Here is an 11,573-nt window from a genome sequence, read left to right as displayed (position 1 = left end):
ACAGTTAAATTATTATGAAACCATTTATTTCTTTTTGGATCTAGCAACATCAGTCTTACACTCGTAAGTTATCAATCTCTGTAATTCTCATATATTAGAGGTCAATTTTAACAAAGTTCGACCAGCATGTACCATAAATCAAATTCAGCAATATACCAGTTTGCTTACATTACATAAACTATACCTTCACCGAAATTGGCAATCTGCTTTCAGATTTTAAATAACAATACCTATGCCACACGATGATTTTATTCTGAGCTAGTAAAGTTCTTTGGTGCTATTATGACCACCAATTGTTGTTTCATGTTCTTATTGTTAAGTTCTATATGAAAAATATGCATCATACATTCACATTACAGAAAGAGTCAGATGTGTATATACAATTATATGCCATCAAGTGCTACCTGGATAATTCATTTTTTTAACGCAGTGGCAGGAGCTCTGCCTTTCAATTAAGATAGGGAAAGATAGTTTATGTACAAGCAAAGACACTCCAGATGAGGGTTTAAAGCCCCCCGAAGCAGGGATAAGAGGGAAACACCCCCCAAGGGGAAACAGCAGCTAAACCTAAGCGAGTGCTCTCTTCCTTTGCTCTATGTCTTCCTTTATCCTTGCGGCTACTTGCGGCACCGTTTCTATCTTGTTGTTGAAAATTCTCCTATTTCTCTCTTTCCAAATATTCCAAAAGGTGTAGATTACTACCCCGTTTAGTCGTCTACGTTTAGATTTCGACACCTTCCTTGCCGCCTATGTTGATGATGCTCTGATATGGATTGGGTCTGCCTGGGGCTGTTGTTGCAGCTGAGTGAAGTTTTCCCAAGAGAGGATTTGATCCCAAACCGCCTTAGCAAAAGAGCAACATAGACATAGGTGGAGGCCGGTTTTCCAAGGGACCGTTGCACAGCACGTAGTGTTCTTGGTGTGGCCACCCTCTCTTTTGTAGGTTGTGCGCCGTAAGAATTTTATCTTGCACCAAAATCCATGTGAAGATCTTGCATTTGTTCTCAACTTGTGCTTTCCAAATGTAACACCCTAAAATTTGCTCCTTTTGAAGTAGATGTAAAATGAGGTTATTTTTGAATTTATGTGCTCCTGAAAACATAGGAAAATAAAAATTTTCATTAATTTAAAAATTTATCTTAAGGTAGCCACATGTTTGTGCATACATGCCGGTGCATTTGATTTATTGTAAGGAGTGGTTAAATCCAAAATTCGAAATGAATTTAAAATGCTTTTGAAGTTGGCTTTGAAGTAAAAGAAAAGAAAATTAGGTAATAAAAGCATTTGAAAAGTTGTAAAAATTTATTTTTGAAAACTTACCAAAATTGCTCATTTTTATTTGAATTGAAAAGTGTATTTTAAACTCTATTTAAATTTGCATCCGGTTCATATTTGAATGTGGGTTGGAAATAGGAAAACAAAATAAAAAGGAAAAAATCTTTTTCTCTCCATTCTGGCCCAGCCGGCCTGCTCTCTGGCCCGGCTTGCTGCTGGCTTCCACTCGCCACTGGCCATGCTCCCTTGGGCCGACAGCTTGCTTGGTCTGCTCTTCCCTTCTCCCTCAGGCCCTTCTCGGGTCGCTCGGGGGCTCCATAAGGGTGCAATATTGAATATTGCCTCTCTTTCTTTTTTACTACCACACGATAAAACAACTTCGTCCCCAAATGGAAACATATTCCATTCCTCTGATTACCTTATGTAACTCTGTTCTTACTCCCAACCGGACACACCCCGTCTTTCCCTACGGGTACGAATAGCCAAGCCTCGCGGGCCATGCCCCAGGCTCCCAAGGTCGCACCCTACGGGACAAACGGGAAGATACGAGAAAGAAAGGATAAAAATAAAAGTTATGCTAAGATAATCACAAGGAACGAATATTGTGTCTCTGTCACAAGGGCAGCACAGATGTATTTATTGATACAGAAAACTATTCACACGGGGACTCACCCACAAACTTAACTATTACATTCTCTACTGCTACAAATACTACTGCGGCCGCTCAACGACATCGCCTAAAAGCCAAAGAAGAAACCGGATGCAACCACCAGGGACCCGCTCGGCTCCGCTCCTTCGACTTCGACAAACACAATGGATACCTCCAGGGCATCGCACCTATAGATGCTCAGCAGAAGAACATGGAGCTCTTGACCTTCTCATGTAGTCGAGGCAGCTCCTGGGTAGGGGCGCCGCTACCGAGGTATGGTCACCATGGCTAGAAGAAATCTCATCAAACTTTATGAACTGGCCGACTTGAGCAGCTGTAGGCACGGAACCCTCCACCGGCACAATCGTGAGTAACCTCCTCTCCGACAAAGCTCGCCCGGTAAAGATCCACCAGAGAAAATCTACACGCGGCTCTATCCCGAAGAAGGCCTCGTAGATCAGATCCAGCATCACCCGTGGTGGCCTCCAGTCCGACATCACGCTCTGGGTTCACAAAAGGATCTGTAAGTCCTCCCCCTTGCTCACTATCTCTCTCACTTAGGAACCACCGCAGCATAGAGGCGCTCTCGGTGAGAAGGAACAAGGAAGAAGGAAGAGAGACAACAGTTGAGAACAGGCAAAGGCCTACGATGGAGAGCCCTCTCCCTCCCTCTATTTAAAGAAGAAAAGCAGACGATCAGAGCGCAAAACTCTGCCCCCATTTAATGCGGATAGGAAACGACGGGACACACCCTGGCCAAAGGGACGCACACTGACTGACGGAGAAACTCTGGGTCAGATGGAACATCGCCTAGCAAGGCGAAATGTGGCCTGGGTATGGCCCACCACTATCGCACGACCGGGCATGAAAACCGAAGCGTCACCACACGCGGGAGGCTCCCCGCTTCCCCAGGACAGACCAGGGGAGACCAAAAACAAAATCTCCACTGGGAGACCAACCGGCCCCCTGAGTCGATCGAATCGCTCAGTATCCACCCCGAGACATAGGTAGGAAGCGAAGGGATGCCCCATGTAGGCCATACTGACTCCGTCACGAACGACGAGCACGGGTCCCGGTCGGACATTTTCCGACTGAAGCTCTCCGAGCCCTGTCACTCCAGTCGTCAAGGTAAACACTGTCAAACCCCCTCTATTTTCATCAAACCATTCATACATCCATACGCGCATTCATCGCATACGCCTGCACCCCCCGGACGGTTAGGGCATGAACCGCCCGGGGGCTCGAGAACTAAGCATCTCACGTGCAGCGAAATGAATCAGAACGCTCTGTGTTGCATCATGAAGCGGCGGTTGCCTCATTCGACATGAGCAACCAATAGAGCCAGGGGAGAAAACCGTAGATGAGCACCATGTGGCCCTCGCCCGGTCCGGCAAACCGAGTCATCTCAACCTTCTTGTTTGATCCTAAACCTCTCACCAGGCCCACAGAATCTCCATCGAGAGGAGGCCGTTAGGCCACCCGGATCGGTCTTCAGAACGACCTAGGCATCTGCCGGGTTGCAGGTAAAGGAGTAGTGGAATGTCACAAGAGGGCTATGCCGACCCCGTCATGAACGATGGACCCGGATTCCGCTCGATCACACCCGTTAGCGAACTCACTGAACTAGTCTTCGAGCCCAAGCGATCGGGACAAGCGATGAAACTCAGCCCCTCCGGTTGTGAGGAACCAAGGATGGGGTAACGCACACAACTCACATCGACCCCCACGAAGGCCCGATAGGGCTTGGGAGCTCAAGACAAACGCAAAGGACAGCGACCTCGAACTCGCCAGATCCACGACTCTGACTCGCTCGGTCCCGCGGTGCGCATCGATGCTAGGATCCGTGAGCACCGCCTTGTCCGATCTTTAACTAAACTAACTACGCTTCAGCTCCATCCAGCTTCACTTCCGACTACGCTCCAGACTCCTGGGACTGCGACCCTGAACTCACGTCATATGGCTTCACTTCCGACGGCGCTCCAGACTCCTGGGACCGTGACCCCGAACTTGCGTCATATAGCTTCACTTCCGACTGCGCTCCAGACTCCTCGGACCGCGACCCCGAACTCACGTCATAAGGCTTTCCGACTATGCTCCAAACTCCTAGGACCGCGACCCCGAACTCATGTCATATGGCTTCACTTCCGACTACACTTCAGACTCCGAGGACCGTGACCCCGAACTCGCCTCGTCAGGATCCATGAGCTCTGGCTCGACCGATTCCTAAACTAACTAAATCTCTCAATCCACGACGCGCACCGACGCCTGGGTCCGCTCGCGACTCCGCCTCGCCCAATCCCACGGCGTGCATCGACGCCAAAGATTAGCGAGCTTTGTCGCATCTGAACTAAGCTGTCTTCGTCTGTGGCGCGCGCCGATGCCAGGGTTTGTCCCAAACTAACTCCCTCACCCGAACCCACGACGCGCATCGACGCCAGGATCAGTGAGCTCTCTCACATCCGAACTAACTTTCTCACCCGATCCACGGCACGCATCGACACTGGGATCAGTAAGTTCTGTCACAATCCAATCCCCGCGCCTAAACACCTCGGCTGCACAACGACGCCTTGGTTAAACAAAAATCCATCTCAGACTAAAAACATTCACACACGCCTGCTAAAACAACACCCAGGGTCCCTCGGGAACCGGCTTCCACGCTAAGGCTCGACCCAAGAGTCTAAAAACAATAGGGCAAAAGGGCGGTCCAGCAACCGACCAGAAGGCCTGGCCCAAGAAGAGCAATGCCCGCTCGTCAGCTACTTCGGCCCACCGGTCCGACTGGAGCGCCATTCGGGCTCCAGCCACCTCCGGGCGGCCTCTCCGGTCGGAAGGCCTGCCCCGAGTCCTACTTCCGACTCTGACCCCGCGTCTCTCCGACCGGGCTACCTAAGAACCCTGCTCACCGCTCTTCTCCGACTGGCGCAATCGAAGCCGACTGGGGCCATCCGACTGGGGACGCCCGCTCGAAAGGGACCAGGGACGAACGGAGAAGGCAGCACGCGAGTCAAACCACGGTACAGGGACCATACCCTGTACACCTACGGGAATAGTGTTCCACAACCACCCTGACACAAACAGTATTGTAGGCGCCGACATTTATCCTACAGTATTGTAGGCGCCGTCGGACTCCCGTACGGCAAAAAACCCCTCACATGCCTCTGGGCATCAATAGTGTTGTAGGCGCTAGGATTCACCATACCCGATAAACGCGGTGAGACTCCTCACATGCCTCTAGGCATCCAACAGTATTTTGCAGGTACCGACGTCAACCCTTCCTGAAGAAGACAATGCAACCTCCCACGTGCACCTGACATTCTACAGTGACATCAACAGTGTTGTGGGCGCCTACCATTATCCAATCCTCATCGGCGTGGGCAACAAGGCTTAAAAGCATCCGTACCCTCTCCCTCTCACCTGTAAAGCCATCCCCTTCATCTATAAAAGGGGATGCACTCCCTCCAACAGGAGGATCGATTGATAAAAGCTCAGTTCCTTTAGATTCATTAGTCCAATAGCTCACAACCACAGAACCGCCAGGTTCGGACCTCAAGCACATGCTTGAACACTTAGCTCATAGCGGAGTTCCCGTCGCTCTCGGCCCTTCCGACCGGAGCCGACCGGGCCTCTGGTACCCCCCATCTTTCTCCTTCTCATTTGTAACCCCACTGCAGACTTCGAGCACCTGGGCTCAGGAATAAAGTCACCGATCGACCCAAACTGGACGTATGGCACATTGCCTGAACCAGTATAAATCCTGTGTCATTGAGTGCTAGGCCACCTCCGATCATAACGTACAGCAAAACTACAAATATTCACTAGTTGGTCACTTTCTGTACCGACAGGTAATTTTGACCGCCTCTATAAATCGATTTTATGAGATGGAAAATCTTGATTGCCTCCATAAACAAAATGTCCACCTCCGTAAATCATGTGCCTCCTCGCATTTGCTTGTTTCCACAATAGTATAATATTCTTGATGCTCCTTCTCAAGCAATACACCACGCAGATGTTTATCTGATAGTCATGGTTGACTGTTGAGCAGGACCTTTTAGGTGGATTTGGATAGTTGCACTGCAATCCAACTACACCAACGAGTCAACGACTAGAGTAACCTCTTGCCTATAGCACCTCAAGGACGAATGACCATGAAAGAGTGCCTAACACCTTCGAGATGTACACCATGGTCAGTACCTTTAGGATTTTCCCTTTTCCTGAGTGAAGCTCTCTGCTACACGCTAGATGAATTTGTATTGGACTAGGCTTGAATAATATTTGGTGAAGGCACTTTGGTTGCAGCCAATAAGAACTGACAAGAAGTGAAGTGCCAACTTATTGGTTTGCAGTTTGTACATGAGCATGGAAAAGCTATGGATTAAAGTGATTGGCCTGAAGTATTTTTGCCTGCGTCGCAAATCACTTGTTTCAATGGCAGTACAATTTGCTTGAAGCTGCCTCTCAAACAGTATAAATGAATGACAGTCAACAAGACAATATATATCTGCCTAGGGCCTTGAGGCTCGCCTGCCCTTCTTGAACAAGGAGGTTACCAATGAAGTAATGAGCATTAAAATCCTAAGTGGATGATGGTACCAAAGTTTTGCTAGGCGCTAGGCGAAATCTAGGCGATGACCCTTAGCCTAGCGACTAATCCAGCCTAGGCCAGCCTAGGCGATGCTAGGCGTTTTTCTAGGCGTTTTGCCAATTTATATTTATATATCAATATATAATATATACAATTATAGGCTTATAGCATAAATCATGAATAATTTAGATAAAAAATAGGGAAGGACCAGTAGACATACCTTAGGTCCTTTGTCCTTAGTTGCAGTTGATACATAGCTCTTTTAGTTGCAGTTGATACATACCTGTTATAGGCTTATAGCTTCAAAATAGTAGTTGCTGATCACTGAATTTCCTACAGCACTGCTGCAATAGAAGTGGACAACACTTTTAGATGCAATTGGGCATCAATACAAGTGATACAAAAAATAGAAAATAGCAAGTTAGGTACTTATCTGAGGTCTGAGCCTTCTCCCATCCATTATCAGCATTTCAGCAGCATAGGATAGCCTTTTGAAATCACAAACATGAAGGGACAACAGGTAGCAACATAGAATATAAAATGGATAGTAGACTAGCAGTACATTACATCACATGATTGATGATTCTCAGTTCTCACAACACAAAACACAAGCACACATCAGGAGTTCTAAGTTCATAAGTTAAAGATACATGGATGCATAATAAAAGCTAAAACATGACATGAAGGCATGAAGCTGTCTCACACTTCTTCAGTAGGGTTCATCCATCACATAGTCATCCTCATCTTCATCAAACTCTTCTTCTTCGGACTCAAACTCTTCTTCATAGAGCTCTCTCACCCTTGCACTTCTACGCAGCTCTAGTTGTTCTTCTGCTCCCACTGCATCTCCAAGCACAGACCAAGGTATCCCTGTACCTTCCATGAGTTCTTCCTCATCTTCCTCATCTCTAAAGACAACTAATGCACAATCATCTCCATTCTCTTGGAGGAAACCTTGAGCTTCAGTTGTATCACTAGACAAGAGAACATCAGTAATTTTCTTTGACTTGATCTTTGCTCTCTTATTAATCAGCCTGTTGTTGAATTGAATGTAGACCAACTTGTTGAGGCGGTATGTAGTAAGCCTATTTCTCTTCTTAGTGTGCACCTATAAATTAAAAATAAGAGCACTTTTAGTTCTGCAATTTAATTGTAATGCTGCTGAAATTTTGATAACAGATAGGTACTAACCCCATCAAACCCACTCCAAGTTCTTTCACAACCAGAAGAACTTGCTGTTAAAGATAGGATCTTGGTAGCCATCTTCTGTAGAGCTGGTGTTTCAGTTCCATAAAGCCGCCACCATGATGCTGAAATAAAAAACCTCTCTATTAGTTAGTAGGCACAACAGATTTCTTGATAGATGAACACAACAAACAACCATGTAAAATCAGCAAACAACTTTTACCTGGATTATAATCAAAGTTTTCAAAATTCCTTGCAAGCTTCTTGCTAAATGGTCCTTCTCTATTCTGATACTTCTGGAGTTCAATGTTGGCAGCTTGTTCTTGCATGTCTTCATCATGATAATAAAAAGTCTCCACACAACTGATAAATCCTTCTGTCATTTTGGGAGCATCAAAGATTGAAGGGTCAGCATAACTGTAGTGTGGATTCAACAAATAAGCTGTCAAATGCAATGGAGAATCTAGTCTTCCAGCCATTTTCTTGTCAACAACAGCAATAACATCCTTGAAACGGGACTCATTATTGCCAAGGGCCTCTTTGACCTGTCTCTTTGCCTTTAATAGTTCTCCATATACAAAACCCATGGACGGCTTCACATCTCCATCAACCAAACGGAGAACTTTGAACAATGGCTCAAAAACAGCCAATGTCAACTTCACATCCTTCCAAAAGTTTGGATTCAATATAGTTGCTGTGGCATTTTTTCCCTTCTTTGATTTCACATCCTTCAATGAGTCCCACCTACTATGCACCACCATCTTTCTTAGTTGGTCCTTCTTCTCTTGTATGCTGTTCAAAGTCAAATAGTTTGAAGCAAACCTAGTCACTCCTGGCCTTACTATCTCTTTGCCCTCAGTGAAGTACCTCATGCACTCTAGTGTTCTTGTGTGCCCATAGACAAATATGGTGAATGTCTTTGCTTGGTCAATCACCTTCTTGAACCGAGCCATGTTGCCAATTCCTTGGAGCATCAAGTTGATTGTGTGAGTTGCACAAGAGCTCCAAAAGATCTGTGGTCTCTTCTCATGCAGTAGCTTCTTTGCTCCCATGTTGTTAGAAGCATTGTCAGTCACAACTTGCACCACATCATTTGGACCAATATCTTCGATTGCTTTGTCCACTAGTTCAAAGATGACTTCACTTGTGTGTGACACATCTGACATCTCTTTTGAGGAAATAAAATTGGTTCCATCAGCACAATTAGTGCACACATTCATTATGCTTCTCCTCTTCTTATCTGACCAAGCATCGGTCATAATAGAGCACCCATTCTTCACCTTCTCGGCTTCACGTTCTTGCAGCAAACTCTTGGTTCTTGCATATTCTTCTTCCAGCAATCTTCCTCGCAGGTCAAACATAGTTGGAGGTTCAATTCCAGGCCCAAATTGTCCAATTGCTTCACACATTTGCTTGAACTCATCATTGTCACATGCATTGAATGGTATTGCTGTCATTGTTACAAAAAAAGGAAATTAGTGTTCAGTTCAGTACTACAGCAAGGCATCCAATGAAATTGAAATCTGAAATAAAAAAACAGCAAGGAAATTACCATGGTTATAGGCCCATCTTGCAATATATTTATGCACCTCATGTAATCTTTCTTTCCAAAGTTCCTTGTTCAGCTTCTGTTGAGTGAAAGATTCAGATTTGGTTGCTTTAGGATCAATAGCACGCGTCCATTTGTCAATGGGTCCTAATTTGTGAGGCTCTGAACTTCCAATACAAGTGACTTCCTCTGACTCTCCACCTCCAACCCGAGAAACATTCACTTCCTCTCTAAGTTCTAGTTCACGAACAGTCTTCTCCTCCCTCTTTCTTTTTGCATCATTTAGTGCTTTCTTGCACTTCTCTTTAGCCTCCAGAGCCTCCGGTGTTCTGGCCTTGCATTTCGTCGCATTCTTTCCTTCATGGGCCACATGTTGCTTCAACCGATAAATCCCTCCTTGCATCACCTTGTCACATAGTTTGCACTTCACCTTGTCCTTGTTGATAGCATCAACAAGAACCCCATATTCCCATCCCACATCATCCGAATTCCTTCTCAGGAGATTCGCTCCCTCAGTTTCAGGTGCAACCTCTGTTGTCGACATCCTATACATATACATACATTCAGATTTCAGTGACAATACATTCAGAGTTAAGTGAACATTCAGGCAATACATACATGTAGCAAATCAGCTAAAAAAATCAGTCACACATCCTACAAATGATTCAGTCAAACAAAGATACATACAATCAGTCACACATCAGCTAAAAAAAAGTGCTAGCTTGAACCAAGAGAAAATTCATGGTAAGTTGGTAACCGGTGCTTGGTCAATTTGTTTATCAAATAAGAATCATCACTTCAGAGCACTCCTACGGTCCTACCAAGTTCAGACTGCGGGAACAGAGGAGAAGAGCAGGGGAGGAGCAGGGAACAGAGGAGAAGAGCAGGGGAGGAGCAGGGAACAGAGGAGAGGAGCAAGAGAGGACCTTGGGCCTTGGGGCTTCAGCTTAGGGAGGCGACCGACGGGACCACGAGCTCGGCGCGGAAGAGCGCGGCCTGCGGGACCACGAGCTCGGCGGGGAGGAGCGCGACCGACGGTACCACGAGCTTGGCGGGGAGGAGCGCAGTCTGCGGGACCACCTACCCAGCGAGGAGGAGCGCAGCCGGCGGGAGCAGCTTCCCGGCGGGGTCGCAGGGAGGAGCGCGGCCGTCGGAAGCAGGCGCGTCCTTTTCCCCCTTCTCCCTCTTATCCTTCCCGCGCCCGAGCCTTCTCTTTCCCGCGCCCGAAGCCAGCTGCGTGCGCGCGGTCGCCCGCGGCGTCAATTTTTCGCGCGCTCGGTCGCCGCGCCCGCCTCCGCGCCGCCTAGACGGCTTCAGCGCCGCCGAATCGACGCCGAATCGACGCCTTGCGCCGCCTAGGCGCTCCGCCCGCCTAGGGGTCCGCCTACCCCCGTAGGCCAGGCGGAACCCCTCGCCTTGCGATTAGTCGCGCCTAGGCGGGGATGAGGCGTCGCCTTTTCGAACATTGGATGGTACCACTGTTTTCAAACAATATCACCAATTCTCTCAGAAGAATAGAGAAGTGGGTACTAAGGAAGGCATTTGTCGACGAGAAGCAACAATTCCTGCCCAAGGTAACATTTTTGTCTCTGAGCATGATTAGAAGCAGTTCTCGGTCACCATCACAGCAGGAGAGCTAGCCAGCTGCAGCAAGAAGCTGTGGATGATCAAGGTGCAATGTGACCTGGCATTGCCATTCTAGGCTAGGCATGCATCCTATATATAAAGGTGATGCCAACGTGATGTGATGATGTTTCAATTTGGATTTGTATATGTATCAAATATATGGAATTTTGAATCCAAAGTGCATAGGCATATAGAAATTTTAAAATTATTATGAAATATTGAGACATGTAAGAAACGATAATAAGTGCATTGTACACACATGCGGACACACACGCACACATAGTTAGCTCAACTGGTGTGGTGTTTTTTCACCTGCTAAAAATTAATCAATAGTTAGGTAAAGCAAAGATGGAAGAGAATGAGTGCAATTTGTTTTTACCAAAAGGGACATGAAATACTTCATGGGCATGTGCGCCAACCATGCCACCATGGACAGCTACTGGAAGGCAACAGACAAGGACAAAGGTGTTTTTCAATTAATTGGATAGATGCTGCTTCTGGAGGTGGTGCAACTGGAGTCAGTGGGGGGAAGAAAACACAGGTATTCTACATATGAGCATGAAGAAAGCATTGGTATTCTAGTATGGGCAGGGCCCCAAGGGGATCCAAGACCAACTTGGTGATGCACGAATTCCGCCTCAAAAGAAAATGCAAACACAACAACGCCAGCCATCGCTTCGATCTCAAGGTACGACGCTCGATCTGCT

At 46.9% G+C, this 11,573-nt stretch overlaps 1 protein-coding gene across 2 annotated transcripts; it reads right to left on the bottom strand.

The window, feature by feature from the left end:
- Window positions 1–6,588: 6,588 nt before the first annotated feature.
- LOC136508925 (uncharacterized) lies at window positions 6,589–9,910 on the bottom strand. 2 transcript variants are annotated; one of them, XM_066503700.1, is made up of 4 exons: window positions 9,244–9,910; window positions 7,915–9,141; window positions 7,698–7,834; window positions 6,589–7,614 (listed from the first exon to the last, which is right to left on the bottom strand). In XM_066503700.1, exons 1-4 carry the CDS (start codon window positions 9,854–9,856, stop codon window positions 7,216–7,218), a joined length of 2,376 nt encoding a protein of 791 aa, XP_066359797.1. In that variant the 5' UTR covers window positions 9,857–9,910; the 3' UTR covers window positions 6,589–7,215. The 2 variants fall into 2 exon arrangements, with proteins under 2 accessions (XP_066359797.1, XP_066359798.1); XM_066503701.1 differs by having other exon boundaries at window positions 6,593–7,614; window positions 7,698–7,816; window positions 9,244–9,909.
- Between the last annotated feature and the right edge of the window lie 1,663 nt (window positions 9,911–11,573).

This window comes from Miscanthus floridulus, chromosome 15 (assembly GCF_019320115.1).
Source record: "Miscanthus floridulus cultivar M001 chromosome 15, ASM1932011v1, whole genome shotgun sequence".
NCBI classification, from domain to species: domain Eukaryota; kingdom Viridiplantae; phylum Streptophyta; class Magnoliopsida; order Poales; family Poaceae; genus Miscanthus; species Miscanthus floridulus.
This window is presented reverse-complemented; position numbering and strand designations above follow the sequence as displayed.